Consider the following 25,907-nt stretch of genomic DNA (forward strand, 5'->3'; position numbering starts at 1 on the left):
CTGGATCCTATACAACACAGTGCATTACGGATTGCACTTGGAGCCTTCAGGACATCTCCAACTCAGTCTATATATTTAAGCTCACGAACCCCCTTTGCACCTCCGCAGAAAAATGTTACTACTGAAGTATGCAGCCAAAATAAAAGTTGCTGTTTGTATCCTATTCACCCATACCTCTTCAATCCTAAACTAACTAATCTCTACAGAAATAAACCTAATAAAATAAGGCCAGCAGGCCTACGGCTTTTTGAAATAACCCAAAGTTGGAAAGTTTCTCTTCGCAATAGTCAACAGGTAATGAATTACTTTCATCCACCTTGGACTCCCCCTGCTCAACTGAACTTCGATACTTATTTTCTTCAATGGGGTAAGAATCTTCTACCGACTCTCAACCTGAAACAACTTCATGCAAGTCATATTCAGAGCTATGTTGATTTCCTGCCAATATATACCGATGAGTCCAAATCTCAATCAGCCGTTGGAGCAGCAGCAGCAGTGTTTCTCTCAGCTATTATTTCAGCTTCTCTTCCACCTGAGTATAGCAATGAGTATAGCAACTTTTCTGCAGAACTACATGGAATAAAACTAGCTCTAGAAAATTTGACTCTTCACCCATCTGCAAAATATTTAATTTACACAAGACTCTCTCAGCTCAATTAGAGCAGTGCAAAATCCATCCTATACAAATCACCCTGTTTTAAACCAAATCAGGAAGTTGCTCTTGAAAATTGAACAACGTCAACAATTATTGAACTTTTGTTGGATTCCAGCACATTCAGGGATAAAGGGAAATTACCTGGCGGATATATCGGCAAAAAATTTCTCCACATTAGATTTGACCTCTGCCCATATTCCAGCCTCTGACCATGATATCATCATAAAAGCAGCATGCCTTGAACAGTGGAAAGAGCTATGGCACACCCAGACTAATAACAAACTTTTCCAGTTGAAACAGGAACCAAAATTTTGGCACTCAAGCATCTAACCAACTAGAAGGGAAGAAGTGGTACTTGCATGGACAAGAATAGGACATACTCATCTGACCCACCTCCATCTATTCACAGGTGATGATCCTCCTCAGTCTCCACACTGCTCAGTATATCTAACAATCAAGCATATTCTTGTTGACTGTCCTCAATATCACCAGGACAGAACATCAGTCCTACTTTCTCTGAATAAACTGCAAGAACCAATATCAATAGAGCATATTATTGGCAACATGGCGAACATTAATGAACTTTTTTGTTTTCTGAAAAAAATTGGAATATATCATCGATTCTGAATAGTTTCTAAAATGAAATTGAAATGCCTTCAATTCTGAATTATTCCCTAACACATCTATGGACAGGCACACTATAACCAGTGTAGCTTATGCACCATTAAACACCCATAACACACACACACTCCTTACACTGAGACAGGTGTGCTAGTGACAGGCATCTCACTGAAATCTCTCTTCCACCTGAACTGTATTTATAACAAATCATACTTTCTAGGCCTATTTTAACTTATATAGGTTAATTATGTAATTAACTTACAATGCAGAGCTTTTATGAATTAGAATAAAGTAAAGGCCCTGGCTCATCGGTTTTCTTCCAGTTCTATAAAATTTCTCCTATATTTTGCATTAACTATAAAATTTCCCGTTGATAAGCTTTCTCAGTTAAGTGTGACCTTTTGTGTTAGTCATGCCTGAGGCTACTGATGTCATGCCAGTACCACAGAGCTAACTGGAAATAAATATGCAGAATTTTTTTTCAGTTATCTTAACTCTGGCCAAAATGCAGTGACTTCTTGTATACTGGTTATAGAAAGTTTAAAGTACTATACTCAAACTCAATGTACAAGAAGTCAATTCTTAGCTCATTTCCAATTTAAAAAATGGACTTTTAAAATTTTTATCTTTATTTGTCTTATACTTATTAATTATTATTATTATTTTTTTTTTTTTGCCAAGAATTTTTTCCAGTTACAGTAAACATTAGCAAGCCTGGGGAGATTAGGAAGGAATATGAACAGCAGTTAAAAAAAGTAAGCACCCATATTTACTTTTAAATTCTAGATTTGTGCTCTTTGTTATTGCATTTCATTTAGTTATTGAAAAAGTAGAGTTATGAGGGTGGTTCAGTAAAGAATCGCCCTCACGTACTTCCACATATCACCGAGTCATGATATTTTATGTGTAGCATCATACATATCTCTGTACTAAAGGTGTAACTATCAATCTAAATATTAATAAACTGTAAATAAATACCACAATAAAGAAGATTAGGCTTTAACCAATACATCTCAGTGAAGATCTATTTCCACATTCTCATCTTTAATGTAGTTTTAAAACCAACTTCATACTTCCATATATTTGGGTTGATTCTGATTGAGCAAAATAATGCCATGGCTTTGTAGGTAAAACAGTTGCTACATTTATCGATCCTTGCCAGTGAAAAACATAAAGCTGGAGTCCCTTGCAGAACAGGCTTAGGAATCCTGTAGTGAATAAATATCTGTAGATTAAGAGAATCGTCTAGTACAACAAAATAAAGAATATGTTTCACTGTTTGAAAGTCTCATGGCTTTTGGATTAGTTGTTCCTGATTTTAACCAGTAAAGCAGTTCTTCACCATTCACAGTTTCAAAATTACAAGACAACCACCTCAGTAGTGTACATGCAGTTCCAAGCTGCAAATGGTTATACAGGGTTATTCAAAATGAAGTCCGGGGTTTCAAACAATTCCTGTACTGAAACCCCGGACTTCATTTTAAATAACCCTGTATATGGCTGCAGGGGACCAAATAGTTAATCCATACAGCGTAAGTATGTACATATAAGAACATATAACAAAAGGCCCCAGGTGCCAAGCGTTATTGTGATCGAGCGATTCTTTGAGCTATTTATAGAGCGTTTCTCACTGCAACAGTTCTTGTTAATTTGGAAAGTTTTCCTTACGTTTAAAGTAATTTATTGTTATCTGCTCCTGCCTCCCCCTGGTGGGGCCGGTAACCTTGGCAGAAAGGTTCTCTACCAATGGCCAAAAGGAGCTAACATGGATCACGAAGACTGTTATCCATCTGTTGAGCCTCATGCCTCAACCTGTTCCAGGACAGACCAAACTGACTTTGACACTTCCCATTCTAAGAGACAAAGAACAGAAGGATCCAAAAATGAATCACCACTGTTTCTTATAATACATTCCCAAACAAATCAACCGATAGGTGCACTTTCTCCATTTCTTATCCAGATGGGTGCCTCCATAGCCAGATGGGCAGGAGCAGCAGTGCGTAGCGCACACTTCTTGATTAGACTGGGGTTTGAGCCCGTGACCACCAAATACGGAAGATGCTGAAAGGTCAGGGAATGACCACTGTATATCTCTGGAGCAATATGGCCTTAGTTGCTAATGCTCCTAAAAACCAAATAACAACAACAACATCTTATCCAGAAATATCTCGAGAATGCTGCTGGACCACCTAAAATGGTGAAAAGACTCCGCTCCGGAGATCTACTTATAGAGACAATGAATAGTAGGCACTCTGAAGCCCTACTAAGAATCTAAAAATTTGCTAATATTCCTGTCACAGTAACTCCACATACCACCCTAAATTCATCCAAAGGAGTGCTGTCTGAGTGGGACTTGATAAATGTTACTGAAGAGGAATTAGTCCAAGAGCTACAAAATCAAAAAGTTGTACAGGCAAAGCGAATTAAAATTAAAATAGATGGTTAACTGGTTCCAACATGCAGTGTTATACTGACCTTTTCAGGGTGCATCCGTAGCCAGGTGGGCAGGAGCAGCAGTGCGTAGCACACACTTCTTGATTAGACCGGGGTTCGAGCCTGTGACCACTAAATACGGAGGATGCGGAAAGGTCAGGGAATGACTACCGCATATCTCCGGAGCAATATGGCCTTAGTTGCTAATGCTCCTAAAAACCAAATAACTAACTGATTTTTTCAACACCAATCCTTCCAGCTACAGTTAAGGCTGGATATCTGAACTGCCATATCCAACCTTATATCCCCAATCCCCTCAGGTGCTTGAAGTGCCAAAAATTTGGCCATGCTCAAACAGTGTGTAGAGGGGTTTCAGTGTGCCCCAACTGTGGATCCAAGGAACACACACAGATAGACTGCCCATCACGAACACCAGTATGTCCAAACTATAAGGGTAACCACCCAGCTTACTCAAAAATCTGTGAAACCTGGAAAACAGGAAAGAAAATACAAAAGTACAAAATAGAAAACAAAGTGACTTACCAAGAAGCAAGGAAACAAGTTTTGTTCACTGTACCGAAACTCACATATGCAGCTGCAACACAAAAATACAAATCGGAAGGAACTCAAACTGAAGTGTCCATACCACCAGCTACGTCCATTTCCGACTGTGCTCGGGCTGTTCTAGCGAGTCCGCAGAAGTCCCCTAAAGAACGAGTAAAAGACCAAGCAAATAATACCCCAGTCACCGTACCACCAACTATTACTCCATCACATTCAGATACTGAAAGTCTGAGAAATCTTAAACTGCAAAAGACTCTAACCGCAGATATGGAAACTGATGACACCACTAACAATGATGAAACCATCTTAGAAATAATACATGCTGAGGAAGATATGGATACTGCACGACCCACTTTCCCGAGAAAAGATAAAATAAAATTGGAATGCTATAAACAGATTGGCTCTAAAAACGGTCAGAAATACTTTCTACTTCAAAAGCTAAATAATGGATCAGTTGATTCAATTGAATTGTAGAGGCCTCCGTAGCAACATAGACGATATTCACGATTTGATAAATCAGCATCATCCAGTAGGTGTCTGTCTACAAGAAACGAATCTCTCTCCACAAGTGACACTTTCAGTTAAAAACTATACCTTGTTCGGGCAAGACAGGATCACTACCCATGGTTCACATGGTGGTGTAGCTATATTGATTTACAGTAAAATCCCGTCCAGACGTATTCCTGTACAAACCACTTTAGAATTAGTTGCAGTACACCTTGCTCTTGGCACAACACTTACTCTTGTATCCATATATATCTCACCAAATCAGAACTGCTTGTTAACTGAACTAATGATCTTATCCTACAACTACCCTCTCCTTTCTGCCTATTGGGTGATTTTAATGTGCGTCACCAGTTATGGGGATCTTTACAGACAGACAACCTGGGATGCATGATAGAGGCTTTTCTTGTAAAGCATAATCTCACACTGCTGAACACAGGCTCCCACACCTATGTCCATTTTCCAACAGGCTCAACCTCTGCTGTAGATCTGTCACTATGCTTACCCACGTTATTTCCCAACTTCGATTGGAGAGTTTCAGACAACCCATTAAATAGTGACCATTTTCCTATAATCTGTAAGCTCTGCACATGAAGAAACTTACCAGTAAGCGGTCAGACTAAATGGAAATTCTCAAAAGCTGACTGGAATAAATATGCATCTAGCATTACACTAGATGATCATATTATCCAGCATCACTCCATAGATGACGCTGTTAAACACATCACAGAACAAATGTTGGCAGCTGCTGCTACTACCATTCCTGAAACTTCAATTAAAGGATCCAAACACAAAAATTACTGGTGGAATTCGGCATGCAACACTGCTAAGGGAGAAAAGAATAAGGCATGGAGTCAGTTCCGAAAAAACCCAACCACTGCCAATCTGATTATCTACAAGAAACTTAAAGCTCATGCCTGTTACATTAGGCAAAAAGCTAAAAAAGAATCTTGGATTCGTTTTGCTTTATCTGTCACTAAAGACACAAATGCAGAACTAATCTGGCGGAAAATAAGATGCCTTACTGGTAAGTTTCCATCAATTCCTTCCCCAATCATCGTCTATAAAGGACAGGAGGTAACCCTCCTAGAGGATATTGCAAACATCCTCGCGGCATCTTTTGCTCACCATTCTGCCTCAACCACATATGATCCAACTTTCCTAAAAGCCAAAACAATAGCTGAAAAATATAAAATAAATTTCGGAACGAAGTCAGCCCTCTCTTATAATGAACCACTAACCATGTATGAATTAGAAGAATCTTTAAAAAAATCAGCCAATAGTGCACCTGATCAAGACGTCATATACTACCTAATGTTAAAGAATCTAAATGAGAGAACTCATTACTCTCTCCTAAAATCTTTCAACCGAATATTTGTTGCAAATTACTTTCCAATTTCCTAGCGACATTCTGTTGTTCTACCCATTCCAAAACCAGAAAAAGACCAATCAGACCCACATAATTATAGACCAATCTCACTTACTAGCTGCCTGGGTAAGACTCTGGAAAAAATGGTACACGGTCGTCTGACTTGGTATTTGGAAACTCAAACTACTATGAACAACGATCAGTTTGGATTTCGTAAAAACAGATCTACCCTAGATCTTATGATAAAGGTTGAGGAAAATGTGCGAAATGTATTCATAAAGAACGAACATTTGGTCATGGTGAGCTTAGATATAGAGAAAGCCTTTGAAACCACGTGGCGTCATGGCATCCTTCATGGCCTACATGCCCTAGGACTAAGGGGACATTTACCATCATTAATTCGGAGCTTTCTCAAATATCAAACCTTTCAGGTTCGTTTTCAAAGTGCACTTTTCAAAATCTGCATACAGGAGGAAGGAGTCCCGCAAGGGTCAGTTCTCACTGCCACACTCTTCACAGTTAGAATACACACTCTAACAACAACTATCCCAAATACAGTAGAAATTTATCTTTATGCTGATGACCTCACTATATCCAGTTGCTCGCAAAATATGTTCTCCATTGAAAGGAAACTCCAACTGTCAATAAACAAAATGCAATCATGGATGTTACAGAATGGTTACCGACTATCTCCACAGGAAACGTTTGCTATACACTTCTGCAAGAAATGAAAACAGCACCCTGATCCTGAATTGTGCCTCGGAAATCATGCTATTCCAGTCAATGACAATATTAGATTCCTAGGTTTAATATTGGATAAGGAATTAAACTTCCTGAAACACATAGATGTAGGTACGAACTATTTGTTTGAAGAAAATGAATATCCTTAGAGTGCTTTCTGCAATATCATGGGGAGCTGACCAATATTCCCTTCTACACCTATATAAAACCATAATCCGATCCAGACTAGGCTATGGTGCACCCGTATATGACTCAGCTAGAAAATCAGCATTACAGTCCATCAATACCATTCAACACAATGCACTTAGAATAGCTCTAGGTGCCTTCCGAACATCTCTAGTGCATAGTCTATATATTGATGCACATGAACCTCCATTATCCTTACGGAGACAGATGCTGCTGCTTATGTATGTTGCCAAACTTCAGAGTATGCCCTCACATCCTATCTGGCCTTACCTCTTTAACCCGTCTTTCCTAAATTTCTCCACGAATAAACTAAATGAAAATAAACCTGCTGGAATCGGATTGAAGGATATTGCCAAGTGGAGTGTCCCACTTGACAATATCCACCAAGACACCGGAGAAATGGAGCCTCCATGGTCTACTTTTAAACCTTTATGTGACGACTTTTTTCGAAAGTGGGGAAAACAGGCACTGGACATCAAAAAATAGACAGGAGAGGTAAATTAATAGAATTACTTCTTGATATTTGTCAGCTTACTCTTTTGAACACTGGCGAGCCTACCTATATTCATTTTTCTACAGGATCGATGAGTGCAATAGATCTATCAATCTGTTCTCCCTCTATATATGCTAATACGGAGTGGTTTGTTCTTGAAAATCCAATTATTAGTGATCATCTACCGATCCTCTGCAAGCTGCAAACACTGGTAAACCCCCCTTCACTGTGTCGCTCTACTTGGAAATTTCGTAGGGCACATTGGAACGAATATGCCTCACATATCCAATTTAATGACAAAATAGTCCATTCCCAGCCCATAGATAATGTTACAGAACACATAACTAACCAAATATTGCAAGCTGCCAATTATGCAATACCAAAATCTTTGCAGAGGAAGCCCACAAACACAGTAGTTCCTGGTGGAATCAGGATTGTACACACGCTAAACAGGAAAAAAACAAAACTTGGAACTTGTTTTGCAAATTCCCCACAACTAATAACTTAATCACCTTTAAAAGGATGAAAGCCAAATTCCGCCAAATAAGACGAAAAGCAAAAAAGATGCCTGGATTAGCTTCTCCTCAAGTATAAATAAGGACACGGACAGCAGAATGCTTAATGGCGGCCCCGAGTGCCAAGCGAGTGATCATAGCGATATTTCCAAAGTGATTTGAAAGCGTCTTTTCTCTAAGCGACAGATTGTAGAGATTGTTAAAACCCTCTTTATTTATAAAATTATTTAATTTTGGCTTTTTCTAAATAAAGAACTTAGCTTCTATCAAGGAAGGAAAGACACCTTTCTTTTATATTTATATATATATATAACCAATTTCTCTAACACACTAACAACTAATCTTTTATCGCTTGGTCACTGGTGGCACCGCTCCTGCCTCCACGTGGCGGGGCTGGTAGTCTGAGTATTAATCTAATACTCAGGGCGAAAAGGAGCAAATATGGATCCATTAATATCACCAACTGTAGAGCCTACGTGCTCGCATGAACTTGAGTCATCTCAAGCAAAAAGAATCAAAAAAGATGATTCTTCACATGACCTACCTGCTTTTCTAATTGTACACTCGTTATCAACGAAACCTCTTAGTAGCTTATCGCCATTTCTTGTGCAGAAAAGCATAGAGGCTGTAGCAGGTACTCCCAAAATTGTCAAACGCCTTCGCTCAGGAGATCTTCTTATAGAGACTTCCAATCCCAGTCATTCTAGACAACTCCTGAAGCAAACGACCTTCGGAGGCCTTCCCATTTCGGTAACCCCTCACAGAACTTTGAACACCTCAAAGGGAGTCATCTCGGAATGGGACCTCCTTAATGTTTCTGAGGAAGAAATTGCCGAAGAACTTAAAGCACAACGTGTTGTTGGAGCTAAGAGAATTATGACCAAACAAGATGGTGTCCTTACACCCACAAGAAATGTTATCCTCACCTTCAGCAGTCCGAATCTCCCAGAATCAGTAAAAGCTGGCTACCTTTCCTGTAAGATCCGACCCTATATTCCAAATCCACTTAGATGCTTTAAATGCCAGAAGTATGGTCATTCTCAAACAGCATGCCAAGGTAAGACAATCTGTCCCCTGTGTGGCTCATCAGACCATTCCCAAACTGAATGTACAGCAGCAACGCCAAAGTGTCCCAATTGCCAGGGTACTCACCCCGCATATTCTAGAACTTGCGAATTATGGAAAACGGGAAAGAAAATAATGAAGTACAAGGTAGAGAAAAATGTATCTTACCAAGAGGCACGTAAACAGATATTAAATGTGATGCCTGCCAAAACATATTCCAATGCAGTCAAAAACACTAAAGAATTTTCTACACAGACTTATATTACTATTCCTCCTAAATTATCTCTTATTCAATGGGCTAGATCCATCCTTGCAGATGATGAGACACTAACAGCAACAAAGGCAAAGAGTCCATCAAATTCTACTAATACAAAGCCATCCAAGCTACAACAAGACGTTCCAAACTCAGGCACATCATTGAAGGAGAAAGATGTTCATCGTATACAAAATAAACCAACTGAACGAACCATGGAAATCGATGAGAAATTAAATAATGATGATCCTGTTCTCATGCTTCATGCTGATGATGAGATGGATATTACTCGACCAGTCTTTTCAAAACGAGAGAAATATAAACAGGATCGAGGGAAAAACAAACGATCAGACCAATCCACCTAACCTAAACCCAAGTAATGCAGAAAATTATTCAATGGAATTGTAGAGGACTAAGAAGCAATCTTGACGAATTAAAATACCTAATGCACCAGCATGATCCTGCATGTATTTGTCTACAGGAAACTTATTTATCATCAAATTATACCCCACACTTCTCACGGTATACATTATATAGACGTGACAGATGTTCTGATTCTCCAGCAAGAGGAGGAGTAGCAATATTAGTTCGTAGTAACGTACCATCGAAACCCGTTCAGCTTTCCACTAATCTAGAAGCAATAGCCGTTCGTATTGTTCTTGGAATTAATCTCACTCTTGTCTCCATTTATATTCCACCAAACGTTTCTTGTTCCATTGCGGAACTTGACAACTTAATTAATCAACTGCCCCAACCTGTATGCTTTCTAGGTGATCTAAATGCTCATCATCCTTTGTGGGGTTCCCCGAACATGGATCGTAGAGGGAGGATGATCGAAACTCTACTTGATAACCATCACTTAACACTACTGAATACCGGTGTGCATACTTATATCCACTTGCCTACAGGTTCCAGCTCTGCTCTGGATCTGTCCATATGTTCCTCGTCCATTTATTCTAGCTTTGATTGGACAGTATTGACTGACCTTCACAATAGTGATCACTTTCCTATAATTTGCAAAATACAGACAGATACAAACTATACATCTAACCAAAGAATTACGTGGAATTTTCACCGAGCTAACTGGGAGAAGTTTTCGAAAACAGTGCAATTTGATAACCACTTGATTCTTACTGCATCTATTAATAATGCCACTAGACATATAGTAGAACAACTACTTGGAGCTGCTACCAGCGCAATACCGAAAGTTAACCTTACAAAACAAAGGTATAATAATTGGTGGACAAGGGACTGCTATCTTGCCAAAAGGAAACAAAACAAAGCTTGGAACACTTTTCGCCGAAATGCTACAATGGAAAACCTTATAAACTATAAACGGCTGAAAGCTGAAGCACGCCGAATTCGTCGAAAAGCTAAACAGGATGCGTGGATTCGATTTAGTTCTACCATCTGCAGAAACACTGACCCCAGAATAATTTGGAGAAAGATCCGTATCCTCAGTGGAAAGTGCCAACAAACCAAAGCCCCAATCTTGACCTGGAAAGGAATAGATATTTCTTCTCCAACTGATATTGCAGAGGCTTTAGCGCAAACATTTGCAGTCACTTCATCATCTCAATCTTATGAAGACTCATTTAGACGCAAAAAAATGTCCATGGAAAAATATAAAATTAACTTCGTTACAAAACAACCTCATTCTTATAACCTTCCGTTCACTATGAATGAACTCAACGAAGCTCTCCAGAATTCTAGAAATAGTTCTGCTGGACCAGATGGCATTTTCTATATAATGCTTTGCCACCTCAACTCAAACTCAAAATCTATACTACTGAAATTTTACAATAGAATCTTTGAGGAGAATGTTTACCCTGATACATGGCATCAGTCAGTTGTGGTAGCCATAGCAAAAGCCGGGAAAGATGCTTCCTCTCCCAATAGTTATCGTCCTATATCTTTGACCAGCTGTTTAGGAAAGATAATAGAAAAGATGGTTCACAAGAGACTTGTCTGGATTGTTGAAGATCAAGATGCTATATCATGCAATCAATTTGGTTTCCGCCGTAACAGGAGTACAACTGATGTGCACATCAAGGTTGAAGCTCACATTCGAAATGCTTTTCTTAAAAAACAGCACATGGTAATGATAACTTTCGATATTACCAAAGCATTCGATACAACCTGGAGATATGGAATCCTCCAAGACTTATACAAACTTGGACTGAGAGGTAACCTGCCTAGATTCATACAGAATTTTCTTCACCTCAGGACCTTTCAAGTAAGATTCCAGAATGAGCTATCCAAAATTCACACACAAGAAGAAGGACTACCTCAGGGATCTATTTTAAGTGCCACACTCTTTGCTTTACGTACCAGTAGCATTACAAGAGACATCCCAGCCACAGTAGAAGTTTATATGTATGCAGACGATCTTACTATTTCCTGTCAATCATCCAACATGGCTACCATCGAAAGACAACTACAGATAGCAATAAACAAAATTGAAACTTGGACAGAAAGCAACGGCTATCAATTAACCGAGGGGAAAACAGCAGCAATACACTTCTGTAAATTACGATCGCTTCATCCGGAACCTGTATTAAAACTGAAAGGCAGAGAAATACCGATGACAGACTGCATAAGATTATTGGGTCTGAATTTAGACACCAAATTAAATTTTCGTAAACATGTGACCTATCTACGAACTACGTGCCTCCAGAAACTAAACATCCTTCGTGCAGTATCCTCAACATCTTGGGGTGCTGACAGACAGTCATTGCTGAATTTGTATCATGCTCTAATCCGGTCACGATTAGACTATGGAGCTATAGTATATGCATCAGCTAAAAAAAGCATCTTACGCTCTGTGAACACCATTCAACACAGTGCCCTTCGATCAGCATTAGGCGCTTACAGAACCTCGCCTGTAAAAAGCTTGTATATAGAAGCACATGACCCTCCACTTTATCTTAGAAGACAACGCCTACTCTGCCAATACGCTGCCAAAATAAGAAGCTTTCCAACTCACCCTTGTTGGGTATACCTCAACCAACCTTTATGGCCAACACTTTATGAATCTAAGCCTAATGAACCCAGACCTGCTGGGATTCGTCTTCTAGAAATAATAAAAAAGTGGAAACTCGATCTCAATAAAATTGCGCAAAATGAAAATATGCCTTTACCCCCATGGAATAGACATCATATAAACATTGATCTTTATTTCGCTCAGTGGCCAAAAAATACCATTCCACCATGTAATATCCGACAGTTGCATGCCAACTATACTTCGCAACACACTGGGAAACTCATAATCTATACGTATGGATCTAAGAGCCAATCACATGTAGGTGCAGCAGCCGTGCTCCCATCGCATGTAATTTCAAAATCCCTTCCAGTTGAGTGCAGCATTCTATCTGCAGAACTGTATGCTATACAGCTTGCATTAAGTGAAATATGTCAACACTCGTCCCTCTCTGTCTTAATATATTCGGATTCACTCAGTGCTATTTCAGCCATACAGGGTAAACGACATTCTCGTCATCCTCTCCTACAAGAAATTGACTTTCTAATCAACCTCTGTCAAAAGAAACAATCCGAAATAACTCTTTGCTGGATCCCAGGACACTGCGGAATAGAAGGCAATGAAAAAGCAGACATTGCAGCTAAGTCAGCATCCGAACTGCCAAATAAAACAATGATAGTACCACACACCGATTTTAGTCCAATCATTATTAGAGAAAGTGAAAATGAATGGTCTCAAATATGGAAAAATGAAATCAACAATAAACTGCAGGAAATAAAACCTAATCCAGAAATATGGAATTCCAGCATCAGAGAGAGTCGCAGAGAAGAAGTAATACTTGCCAGACTGAGAATTGGCCATACTCACCTTACTCATTTTCATCTATTGGCAAACAAAAATCCCCCACTCTGTGTCCAATGCCAAGTTCAGCTTTCCGTAAAACACATTCTTTTGATATGCCCTCGATTCAGAAATTCCAGATTGCTTTGTTTTCAGAGTTCATGCAATAACCAGAATCCAGTTACCCTTCAACAGATCTTAGACAATTCTGCGAATATAGAGGAATTGCTTAATTTTATCCGGCAAATCAGATTTGACAAACAAATCTAAAAAAAAAAAAAAAAAATGTTTGATTTACAACAAAACTTGGAAAAGACACATCTTGGCCATTGATGCCCTTGTGTCATTAAACCCTTAATCAACAACAACAGCTTAATGGCAAATATGTTCAGTCCCCAGCTACAATATTAAATTGGGAAGGGAAGGAGGAAGCACTACGTCCAGTAGTGCTGCTGGTCCTGATGGGATCTGCTACATAATGTTAAAGCAACTTGACAACAGAGCCAAAAGAACACTGTTAAAATATTACAACAGAATATTCTTAGAAAATACCTACCCAATCTCCTGGCGTCACTCAATTGTTCTAGCCTTCCCGAAGCCAGGAAAGGATCGCTCCTTTCCACATAACTACCGTCCGATTTCACTGACTAGTTGTTTAGGCAAAGTCCTGGAAAAAATGGTTCACAGGCGGCTAACGTCATTCCTGGAAACAAACAACTTGATAAACAATAACCAGGATGGATTTCGGAAGAAGCGGTCCATGCTAGATGTGATGATAAAAGCAGAAGCAAACATCCATAATGCCTTCATAAGGAGAGAACATCTAGTCATGATTAATCTCGATATTCAGAAAGCGTTTGATACCACCTGGCGATATGGTGTACTTCAAGATCTTCATTCTTTTGACTTGAGAGGGCAGTTACCCCTATTTATTCAAAACTTCCTATGCCACAGAACGTTTCAAGTTAGCTACATGAACAATTTATCCAAATCATTTGAACAAGAGGAGGGTGTACCTCAGGGTTCCATTCTCAGTGCAACATTATTTTCAATAAGAATTACAAACATGACACAGGATGTACCAAATACAGTAGAAATGTACATGTTTGCTGATGATCTCATTATCTCTTGTAAATCCCAAACTATGAATACCATTGAAAGGCAACTTCAAATTTCCATAGTTAAAATAGAATCATGGGCATTACTGAATGGTTTCTCTCTAGCAGAAAAGAAATCCACTGCAATTAATTTTTTAAAAAAATGCAAACTACATCCGAACCCAGAAATATATTAAAAAAATGCCTAATTCCTGTTACCAACAAGTTCCGTGTATTGGGGGTTATACTTAGACAATAAACTTAATTTTGCTTCTCATATAGCTTATCTGCAGACAGTTTGCCTTAAAAAACTGAATGTCCTAAGAGCCGTCTTTGCTATGTCCTGGGGTGCTGATAGAAGCTCTCTCCTACATCTCTATAGAGCTTTAATAAGATCATGCTTGGATTATAGGTCACCGGTCTATGACTCTGCAAGGAAAAGTTCCCTGCTACGTCTGGATGCCATCCAGCATAATGCCCTTAGGATAGCTGTGGGAGCCTTCAGAACATCCCCAGTTCACAGCCTGTATATTGAGGCAAATGAACCTCCTCTTCATCTCAGAAGAAAAACTTTACTCTGTAACTATGCAGCAAAGATTAAATGTAATCCATCACACCCCAGCTGGCAGTACTTGTTTGACCCTCAGTTCACCATGCTATATCACAATAAACCCAACGAAAACCGCCCCACAGGGCTTCGATTGCAAGAACTCTTACTCAATTGGGATATTAACTTTCAGAACATATTCGAGGATCTTGCTACTCCAGAACCTCCCTGGACTGATTTCTCACCTCTCTGTGACAATTTCTTTTTAAGATGGGGAAAATCCTCCCTGGCAAATATCACCTTTCAACAGCTACACAAATCGCATTCCTTGGCCAAATCAGACAAAGTACAAATTTATACTGATGGCTCCAAAACAGATGTGGCTGTAGGTGCTGCAGCAGTTTCTTCCACCTTCTCAGTAGCTCTATCTCTTCCTACTGAATGCAGTATCTATACCGCACAATTATTTGCAATAAAACTGGCTCTAGACAACATAATCAACTTCCATATTGAGCAATCTCTTATATATACAGACTCCTTAAGTGCAATAACTGCCATTCAATCTGCTCTTTCTCCCTATCACCCCATTCTTAAAGACATCAGGTCTAAATTATCTTACTATCAAACAGACAACCAGAAAGTTACCTTCTGCTGGATCCCTGGCCATGTCGACATCCCAGGTAACAAACATGCGGATTCCGCTGCTAAACATCCCAACTCTGAATTTTCCACTCAACTGAAAGTGCCCTACACTGACTACAAATCCATTATAAAAAAAAACATGTAGAAAACAATGATCTCATCTCTGGCAAGCTCAAATCAATAATAAACTGTTGCAGATTAAAAAAGAGCCACAACAATCATCATCTAGTTTCAGGAGAAGCAGACGACAAGAAGTGATTCTGGCAAGACTCCGCATCAGTCATTCGCATCCAACTCACCTGTATTTGCTTATGGGAGAGAACCCTCCTCAGTCGCACCTAACAATAAAACATATTCTCATTGAATGTCCCGAACTTTCATCTGTCCGAAAAGCTTTAGCTCCCTATCCAACTTTCAGGAACCTTTAACATTATCACATATTCTCGGTAATAAAGCAAATTTGGAGGAACTGTTTCAATATTTAAAACACATAAATTTGTATTATTATATCTAATTATAGTAATGTGAAATTAGTAATAACTAAGTCAAGAACAGGCACAATATGGCCCAAGAGGCCCTTGTGCCAAAAAACCTCAAATACTACTACTACTGATACAGAGAATTAAATGCAGAAGGTGAAAGATGAAGATAGGTGATCTGAGTCAAACTAAACTCTTCCACAATATGTAAATTAAAAATGCAACAGTTTGAGAAAACCCAGTGAAATCTGACATTTTCTCTTGTAGGTGGCGAAGGTATGTTAACCAGTCCAAGTGAAACAGTTGGTCAACAAATAACATCTTGTGTTCTGATGGCAAAATCTATGCTAAATTAAAATCACCAGCTACAATAAACTTATGGGATTTATTACTGTTCCTGAAAAAATTCTAAGTCTCAAAACTTATTGGAGGAGAAAAATACACTACAACAATCAGTTTGGACAAAATATCTATGATCAAATAATGCCAAAGCTTCCAGTTTCTCAAATAGAAACTTTTTCATATTAGAAATAGATAAAAGGAACTTCAGGATACTTTAGAATACATCAGCATTTCAATAAAATCGTTAATCACCACAACACTACTATAGGTCACAGATAAAACAGACACAATGCAACAACCTCAACTGAACATGAAAAATGGACAAAGCAGTCAGCCTTCCGCTGATGTGTAATCTACAAATGGCCGTGTGCCATTTTGGAGAATTGAAAATTCACAATTCTTGGCCTAGTTGTCCATCTCTTAGTGGGTAACTAAGCACCAACAATTTTGAATTTAGATCAAGGGCTTTGACAAGTCTTTGGTCTAAATTCAAAACATTAAAAAAAAATAATAAAAATAAAATAAAATATATTTAAATTTTGTTGACTTATTTTATACACTGAGTTTTTTTTTTTTTTTCTATTGCCCTTTCCTATTATAATTACAATAGGAAAGGGCAATAGTTTGTTACTTTTTTTATAATGAAATTTAACCAAATTTTATTTTATATTTCCACTTGTATATCATCTTTGTGATGTTTTGCAATTTTTAGTTTCAGGAAATAGAGGCACAAAAAAGAGAACTGGAAAATAAAGCAAGTGAAGAATTCATTAAGAAAATTCAGCATGAAGAGAAGGTTTTAGCAGAAAAGATAAAGAAAGAACAAGAAGAAATTGCAGCTCTTGATGTTCTTTTACTTAAAGACCTGGTTGCTGAAATTGCTAAGGTACTTTTACTATCTTATGAACAAATAGCATAGAGCAGATATTAGTTACCATATCTAGGAAATCCATTCTGTCACCTAGTATTTTGATTACTACTTTATTCAGCTAGTGCACAAATCTTGCAACAGTTAGGCTGAATTCTGAATTCTTCTTTACTTTGTAGTCATGGTTGTAGTCACAAATCAAAAATTTATGATTTATAAATTTTTGACTTTGTAGTCATAAATCAAATGCTGGCAGCCAATCTGTCACCATTCCTCAATATCAAGCAAGGAATAGACGAAAAATAAATTACTGGTGGAATGAAAATTGCAATAATGCAAAAAAAGAGAAAAACAAAGCATGGAACCTTTTCCGCAAATATCCTACCACCTCCAATCTTATTAACTATAAACGACTCAGAGCTAAAGCTCGCTATATCAGACACAAAGCAAGAAGAGAAACTTGGATTAAATTCGCCTCATCAGTTAATAAAAATACCGATATCAGATTAATCTGGAGAAAAATAAAATGTTTGAACAATAAATTTTCACCTCTATCCACCCCGCTACTAAACTGGAATGGACAAGAGCTCTCTAATCCCACAGATATATCAAATGCACTGGGAATTGTATTTTCTCTGTTGTCTTCTTGTAATGCTTATGATCAATCATTCCAAAAACGTAAAACAGTTGCAGAGAAATCTAGACTGAATTACACTGACAATTCTGCTTTATCTTATAATCAACCATTTACCATGTTTGAGCTACAGCAATCTCTTACCAACTCAAGAAACAGTGCTGCTGGCCCTGATGGGATATATTATGTAATGCTCCAAAATCTGGATCAAAGATCACTCTCTTCGCTGCTCATATTTTATAATCGAATTTTTTCTGAACATACCTTCCCAAGCTCTTGGAGTCATTCTTATGTACTATCGATTGCAAAATCCGGTAAAGATCATTCTGTTCCTCAAAATTACAGACCAATATCCCTTACCAGCTGTCTCAGCAAAACTCTCGAGAAAATGATACATCGCTGTCTCACTTGGTTCCTCGAGTCTCAAAACTTGATAAATAACAACCAATTTGGATTTCGGAAAAGCCAATCTTCATTGGATCTCATGATCAAAGCCGAGACAAATATCAGAAATGCTTTCATCAAAAAGGAACATCTCGTCATGGTGTGTCTTGACTTTGAGAAAGCCTTTGACACTACATGGTGTTTTGGCATCTTTTAAAGGATCTACATCCTCTTGGCCTGAGAGGTAATTTACCATTATTTATCCAAAATTTCCTTCAACAGAGATTGTTTCAAGTTCGTTATCGGGGAACCCTCTCTAAAAACTTTATCCAAGAAGAAGGAATTCCACATGGGTCTGTTTTCAGTGCCATCTTGTTTTCAAAGAGAATGAATGAATCATAATTGAACTCATTGGTTATAGACTATCCAGCCAGAAATCTACTGCCATTCACTTCTGCATCAGACGCAATATGCATCCTGAACCCGAGCTCCACTTGAATAACCATTGTCTTCCCATGGCTAATAGTATTTGTCTACTAGGATTGTTCTTTGACAGTAAGTTAAATTTCCAAAAGCACAGGCCCCGAGTGCCAAGCGAGTGATCTAGCGATTTCCAAAGCGATTTTCAAAGCGAATTTTCTATAAAGAAGTAGTTAAAATTTCTAAAGTCTTTTACTTTCAAAGTTATTTATTTTCTGGCTCTTTATAAATAAAGAAGGAAGCCTCCTACAAGAAAGGAAAATCACCTTTCTTTTGTATATATTTAACTAACTCTTGTAACACACTAACCACTAACTTTTTATCGCTTGGTCACTGGTGGCACCGTTCCTGCCTCCACGTGGCGGGGCCGGTAACCCGGGAGAAGGAGGCTCCTCTCCCGGGGCGAAAAGGAGCAACAATGGATTGCGACGAATTTCCACCAATAGAGCCAACAGGCTCTCAACAAATTGACACCCGTAGAAGGGAACATGATCCTAGTCTCTCGAAAAGAATGAGAACAGATTCTAGCAAACCAGAACCACCAGCTTTTTTGATAATGCATTCATTATCGAATCAACCAGTAAGCAATTTGTCTCCCTTTGTCATTCAAAGGTGTCTTGAAAATTCAGCAGGAACACCAAAAATGGTAAAACAACTTCAGTCAGGAGATCTATTAATTGAACCACGCAGCCAAGACACTCTGAACTGTTATTGAAACTGTCAACTATAAGCGGAATCCCAATAAAAGTCACGCCGCATAATACACTGAACTCCTCTAAAGGAGTAATAAGTGAGTGGGATCTACTAAACGTCACCGAAGAGGAAATAGTTACGGAATTACAAGAACAAAAAGTAACACAAGCAAGGCGAATCATGATCCGGAAAGACGATAAACTAGTTCCAACACGAAATATCATATTGACCTTCAGTACACCAAATTTACCAAACTCAGTGAAAGCAGGCTACCTCCACTGCCGAGTCCGGGCATACATTCCAAATCCCTTAAGGTGTTTCAAATGCCAAAAATTCGGTCATTCTCAAACAACATGCAGAGGAGAAAATACATGTCCTAATTGTGGTTCGAAAAATCATTCTCAAACAGATTGTACTGCAAAATCCCCAGAGTGCCCAAATTGTAAGAATGATCACCCAGCTTATTCAAAATCATGTGATCTGTGGAAAATGGAAAAAAATATACAGAAGTTTAAGATTGAACACAAAGTATCATATCAAGAAGCAAGAAGACAAGTCAAGGTAACTATGCCAAAACGCAGCTATGCCACTGCTACCCAAAACTGTCAAGCTGTTGCTACCCAAACAGAAGTGTCAATCCCACCTAACACATCCATTGCAGAATGGGCACGATCTGTACTTTTGACAGATCAGCCCGCTAACAAACCTGTTTCAATAGACGAAGTAAACAATACCCCACTCTCAGTTCCATCTAAAATTACATCAATCGATAAATCACAAAGGAAACCACAAAGGCAACGTGCCTCTGAATTGAAACAACCAAATTCAAGCAGTATGGACAGCGAAGCTGTAAATGCACAAGAAGAAACAGTCCTTGATCTTCATGCAGAAGATGACATGGAGACTGGATGTTCATCTACTGGTATCGATGATGTAGAAGGGAGTACAGAATATGGACGCCCTTATTTTCCAAGAAAGGATAAGATAAAACATGATCGTCAAAAGCAAACTGCACCCTCTTACAAGAAACAGACAGAATCATCTTCCCTCTCTAAAACCAAATAATGATGCACATCGTACAATGGAATTGCAGAGGTTTACGCAGTAATACCGATGATATATACGATTTGATCTCACAATATAATCCGGTAGCTTTTTGCTTGCAAGAGACTTCCTTAAATCCACAGGTAACTTATTCGATTAAACATTTTACAGTCTATAGAAAAGATAGAATTAGTTCAAGCCATGCACATGGTGGAGTTGCAATTCTAGTGAATTGTAAATTTCCAGCAAGAAACATTCCTCTTCAGACCCACTTAGAAGCCGTTGCAGTTCGTGTAGCAATGGGAAAAACAATAACTCTCGTCTCATTGTATCTTCCACCTAACAATATCTACACGTTGAAAGAATTAGAAGATCTTATAAAACAGATACCATCTCCTTTTTGTCTTCTTGGTGACCTAAATGCACATCATCCGCTATGGGGATCTGCTTACATGGATAATAGAGGGCACTTGCTAGAAAAACTCATAGACCAATTGAACCTAACTGTGCTGAACACTGGTCATAACACCTACACTCATCTCTCCACGGGATGTATGTCGGCAATTGACTTATCTATATGCTCCCCTGAGTTACTTCCTACTATAGATTGGACGGTTTTAAATGATCTGCACAACAGTGATCATTTCCCAATAATATGCAGAATTCAAACAATGCAGACACCTTGCCCCAATCATCGGGTATTATGGAAATTTTCTAAAGCAGATTGGGAAAAGTTTTCTGTCTCCATCTCCTTTGATAGCCAATTGATACAACTAGGGTCCATTGATGATGCTACCGAGCACATTACCAAACAAATACTAGCAGCAGCTTCCAAAGCAATACCAAAATTTTCTACTTTCAAACACAGAAACCTTAAACACTGGTGGAATGACGCTTGTACCATAGCGAAAAAAGAAAAAAATAAAGCCTGGAATCAGTTCCGTAAGTTTCCGACCACCGACAACCTAATCCAGTTTAAAAGGCTTAAGGCAAAAGCACGACAAATTAGAAGACAAGCCAAAAAAGAATCATGGATACAGTTTGCCTCTTCTATCACAAAAGACACTAGCAGTAAAACTATTTGGAAAAAAATTCGACAACTAAATGGCAAATTTTTCCCTGTTTCTGCTCCAATTTTAATCAAGAACGGACAAGAAGTATCCTCACCACAAGAAATAGCTAATGCGCTTGCAGAGACTTTCTCCGAAACTTCTGCCACTACAGCTTATGATACTTCCTTTCTACAAACTAAAGCCATAGCTGAAAAATATAAGATAAATTTCCAAACTACTCAGTCTCTAGCCTACAATCAACCTTTTCGTCTTTTTGAACTCCAAACAGCAATAAACAGATCACCAAATAGCGCTGCTGGAGCTGATGGAATCTATTATGTAATGCTAAAACATCTAAACAATATAGATTTGAATTTGCTAATAACTTTCTTTAATCGGATCTTCCTTGAAGGTACATATCCCTCTACCTGGCATCATCCGTTATTCTAGCCTTTCCCAAACCAGGAAAGGATTAATCACTCACACAAAATTATCGACCAATCTCCCTCACCAGTTGTCTTGGCAAAACTCTAGAAAAGATGGTACACAGGCGACTTACCTGGATTCTTGAAACTCAAAAGTTGCTAAACAACAGTCAATTTGGATTCCGACAAAACAGATCCACTTTAGATCTCATGGTGAAAGCAGAAACTAACATCCGTAATGCTTATGTAAAAAACGAACACCTTGTAATGGTAAGTTTGGACATTGAAAAGGCTTTTGACACAACCTGGAGGTATGGCATATTGCGAGAACTTTATTCCCTAGGACTGCGGGGACATTTACCGAAATTTATTAAAAACTTTCTCCAAAAGAGAACTTTTCAGGTTCGCTACCAATCAGTACTTTCTCGTATCTATACCCAAGAAGAAGGTGTCCCACAAGGGTCAATACTTAGCGCTACTCTTTTTTCACTTAGGCTAAACACTATAACCCACAATATTCCCAGTACTGTCGAATTATACATGTATGCTGATGATCTCACTCTATCTTGCAGTTCAAAAAATATTCCTACTATTGAAAGACAGCTGCAACTCTCCATAAATAAGCTGGAAATATGGACACAGCAGAATGGATATCGTATGTCAGAACAAAAAACAGTTGCAATCCACTTCTGCAAAAAACGCAAGCTGCATCCGGAACCGGAACTTCGGCTAAAGAACCACCTGATACCACTCACCAGTAATTTTCGTTTCCTAGGTTTAATGTTGGACACCAAACTTAACTTTGTTTCTCACATAACATATCTCCGAACAGTATGCTTAAAGAAACTAAATATTCTTCGGTCCATTTCTGCCATGAAATGGGGTGCCGATAGATACTCTCTCCTACATCCGTATTATGGAGCTGTTGTCTATGACTCTGCTAGGAAAAGTGCACTAACCAGACTGAACACCATCCAACATAGTGCCCTTCGCACTTCTCTAGGAGCCTTTAGAACATCCCCTGTCCAGAGTCTGTATGTAGAGGCGCATGAACCTCCACTTCACCTTAGAAGGAAAATGCTGCTCCTTAATTATGCAGCCAAAATTCAAAGCCTTCCAGCCCATCCTGTTCGACCATTGCTTCTAAACCCTGATTGGATCACGTTTTACAACAGCAAAGTTACAGAAAATAGACCCACTGGTATTCGATTAAAAGAATTGATACATGCCTGGGACATAAACTTTGACAATATGCTTCAAGAGAATGATGTACCTGATCCACCCTGGTCTGTAACTCTCCCTCACTGTGATACCTATTTCCAGCAATGGAGAAAGAAATCCTTGCCAGATGAAATTATTAAACAGCTACATAAAGGCCATTCCCTCAACAATGCTCAACGCTGTGTAATATATACAGATGGTTCAAAAACAGACTCTTCTGTTGGTGCTGCAGCTGTCTTTCCCTCTTTTACACTTTCTATATCACTACCAATTGAGTGTAGCAGTTACTCTGCAGAATTGTACGCAATAAAATTAGCCCTAGAAAATATAAACACTTCCCACAACACCAGCAGTATAATATACACAGATTCCATGAGTGCAGTGTCTGCATTAGACAATAAATTTTCAATATCGCATCCCATCATAAAACAAATTTTTTCTTGCTTAAACCACCTACGAAGTAAGAAACATGCAGTGTTATTTTGCTGGATACCAGGGCACTCTGGTATCACAGGTAATGAGAGAGCAGATCAGGCAGCCAAACAACCAATCAGTACAATACCATCACATTACCAAGTACCATACATAGATTACTTGAAGCGCATTAAAAAAATCTGTACAATTCAGTGGTCTGAAATCTGGAAGTCACAAACGAACAACAAATTACTCGAAATCAAAGAGGAACCAGCACTATGGAAATCTAGCTACAGGCAAAACAGGCAAGAAGAGGTTGTGCTAGCAAGAGTACGCATAGGGCATACACATCCAACCCATATATATCTACTCAAGCAGGAGGTTCCACCTCAATGCGCGATTTGCACTTTACCACTTACCGTCAAGCATATACTATTAGATTGTAAGCAGTATTCCTATTTCCGAAAAAATAGTTTCCTTTCACTATCACGACTGAAAGAGCCCCTATCACTTGCCCACATTATTGGAAACAATGCAAATTTAAATGAACTATTTACCTTTCTTAAGCAGATACAAATATATGATTTTCTATGATGACAAACTGACCGAAATCTTATATTAAAACATATCATAAGAACAGGCACATTTTGGCCTTAGTTGCCCTTGTGCCCAAAAACACCAATACCAATACCAATACCAAAAGCACATTGAACATCTCCGGACTACTTGTCAAAAAAAAAAAAAACTGAACATACTCAGAGTCTTATCAGCCATAACATGGGGAGCAGATTGTTACAGCCTTCTTTATTTATATAGAACCATAATCAGATCATGACTGGACTACGTGCCTGTCTTTGACTCTGCCAGGGAGAGTGCTTTATCTTGCCTCAACCCTATTCAACATTCAGCTCTCAGAACAGCACTAGGTGTGTTCAGAACATCTCCAGTGCAAAGTTTGTATGTTGAAGCCCATGAACCTCTAAATATCAGGAGAAAGATGTTGCTGCTGAACTATGCAACCAAGATCCAAAGCCAGATGGCCCATCCTAATTGGTCAATACTTTATAATCTGCAGTTTATGACCTTCTATAGAAACAAAGCACAGACAATTCGGCCTGCTGGTATTAGGCTAAAGCAATTAGCAGAAGATTGGGATATACACTTCAATAAAATCTTGCAAGATCCTATAGATCTCGACTCTCCATGATCTGTCATCATGCCATCTTGTGACAATTATTTCCACCAGTGGGGAAAACACTCTCTATCAGACATTAAAATCTAACAGCTACACATTGCACATACTCAACATTATCCTGACTTCGCTAAAATATATACAGATGAATCAAAGTCTGAGAGTGGATTGGGTGCAGCAGTAGTACCATTTCTACCCTGATACTACCATTTCTCTGTCTCTTCCAACAGAGTGTAGTAGTTACATGACTGAATTATATGCCATAAAGCTTGCTATAGAAAATATTTTACATATGCCAATTCAAAAGAGCATAATATACACAGACTCGCAAAGTTCCTTATTAGCCTTGCCAAGCAACTCCCCAACTACTCACCCGTTATTAAAGCTCATTAGAACAGAATTGATACATCTCAGAGAACATCAACAAAAGGTTATCTTCTGCTGGACCCCAGCAGAAAATAACCTTTTGTTGATGCCATACTGGAATACCAGGAAATGAAATTGGCCATACTGGAATACCAGGAAATGAAATTGCGGATGATGCTGCTAAACATCCATCCAGATCAGCCCCAACAAATTCCCTAGTACCGTTCACTGATTATAAAATGAATATACAAAGCATATGTAAAGGTCAATAGAGTCTTCAATGGCAAGTGCAAATTCATAATAAACTACTTCAAATTAAACCTGTACCAAAATTATGGTCTTCCAGCCTCATTGCAAGCAGACAAGAAGTAATTCTAGCCAGAATCACCCATACTCATTTAACTCATCTGTTCCTCTTGTCAGGGAATGACCCTCCCCAGTGTAATCATTGTCATACACCACTTACAGTCAAACACTTATAACAAAACTCTATATAACAATGCTCAACTAGTGTCATCCAGTTCTCTGGCAAGCTTAAAGGAACCTTTGTCGCTTCGCCATATCATAGGCGAAAAATCAAATCTCACAGAATTCTTCTCCTTCCTAAAACGAATTGGACTGTATAGCCATTTCTAACTGCTTCTACATCAACCAACACAGGCAGTATGAACCACTTTACTAAGTGCAATATGGTCTCAGTAGCCTTTGCACTTAAAACCCCATCAACAACAACATCTTATCGAGCTGTTGATTAATGGTAATCAGAGGACCCAGAGCATGCTATAAAAACAGTCCCCAAATCATAACA

The 25,907-nt window shown here is 38.6% G+C and overlaps 1 protein-coding gene across 1 annotated transcript in view; it reads left to right on the forward strand.

The window, feature by feature from the left end:
* The window catches only part of LOC150084310 (uncharacterized), an 86,168-nt gene that overhangs the window by 17,285 nt on the left and 42,976 nt on the right, over positions 1–25,907 (forward strand). The window contains exons 2-3 of the mRNA XM_090376178.1: positions 1,958–2,031; positions 17,039–17,212. Coding sequence (XP_090232304.1) covers positions 1,958–2,031; positions 17,039–17,212 — 248 coding nt within the window. The remainder of the gene's footprint in view (positions 1–1,957; positions 2,032–17,038; positions 17,213–25,907) is intronic.

Source organism: Mastigoproctus giganteus, chromosome 6, assembly GCF_048544385.1.
Source record: "Mastigoproctus giganteus isolate SK-2022 chromosome 6, ASM4854438v1, whole genome shotgun sequence".
NCBI lineage: Eukaryota > Metazoa > Arthropoda > Arachnida > Uropygi > Thelyphonidae > Mastigoproctus > Mastigoproctus giganteus.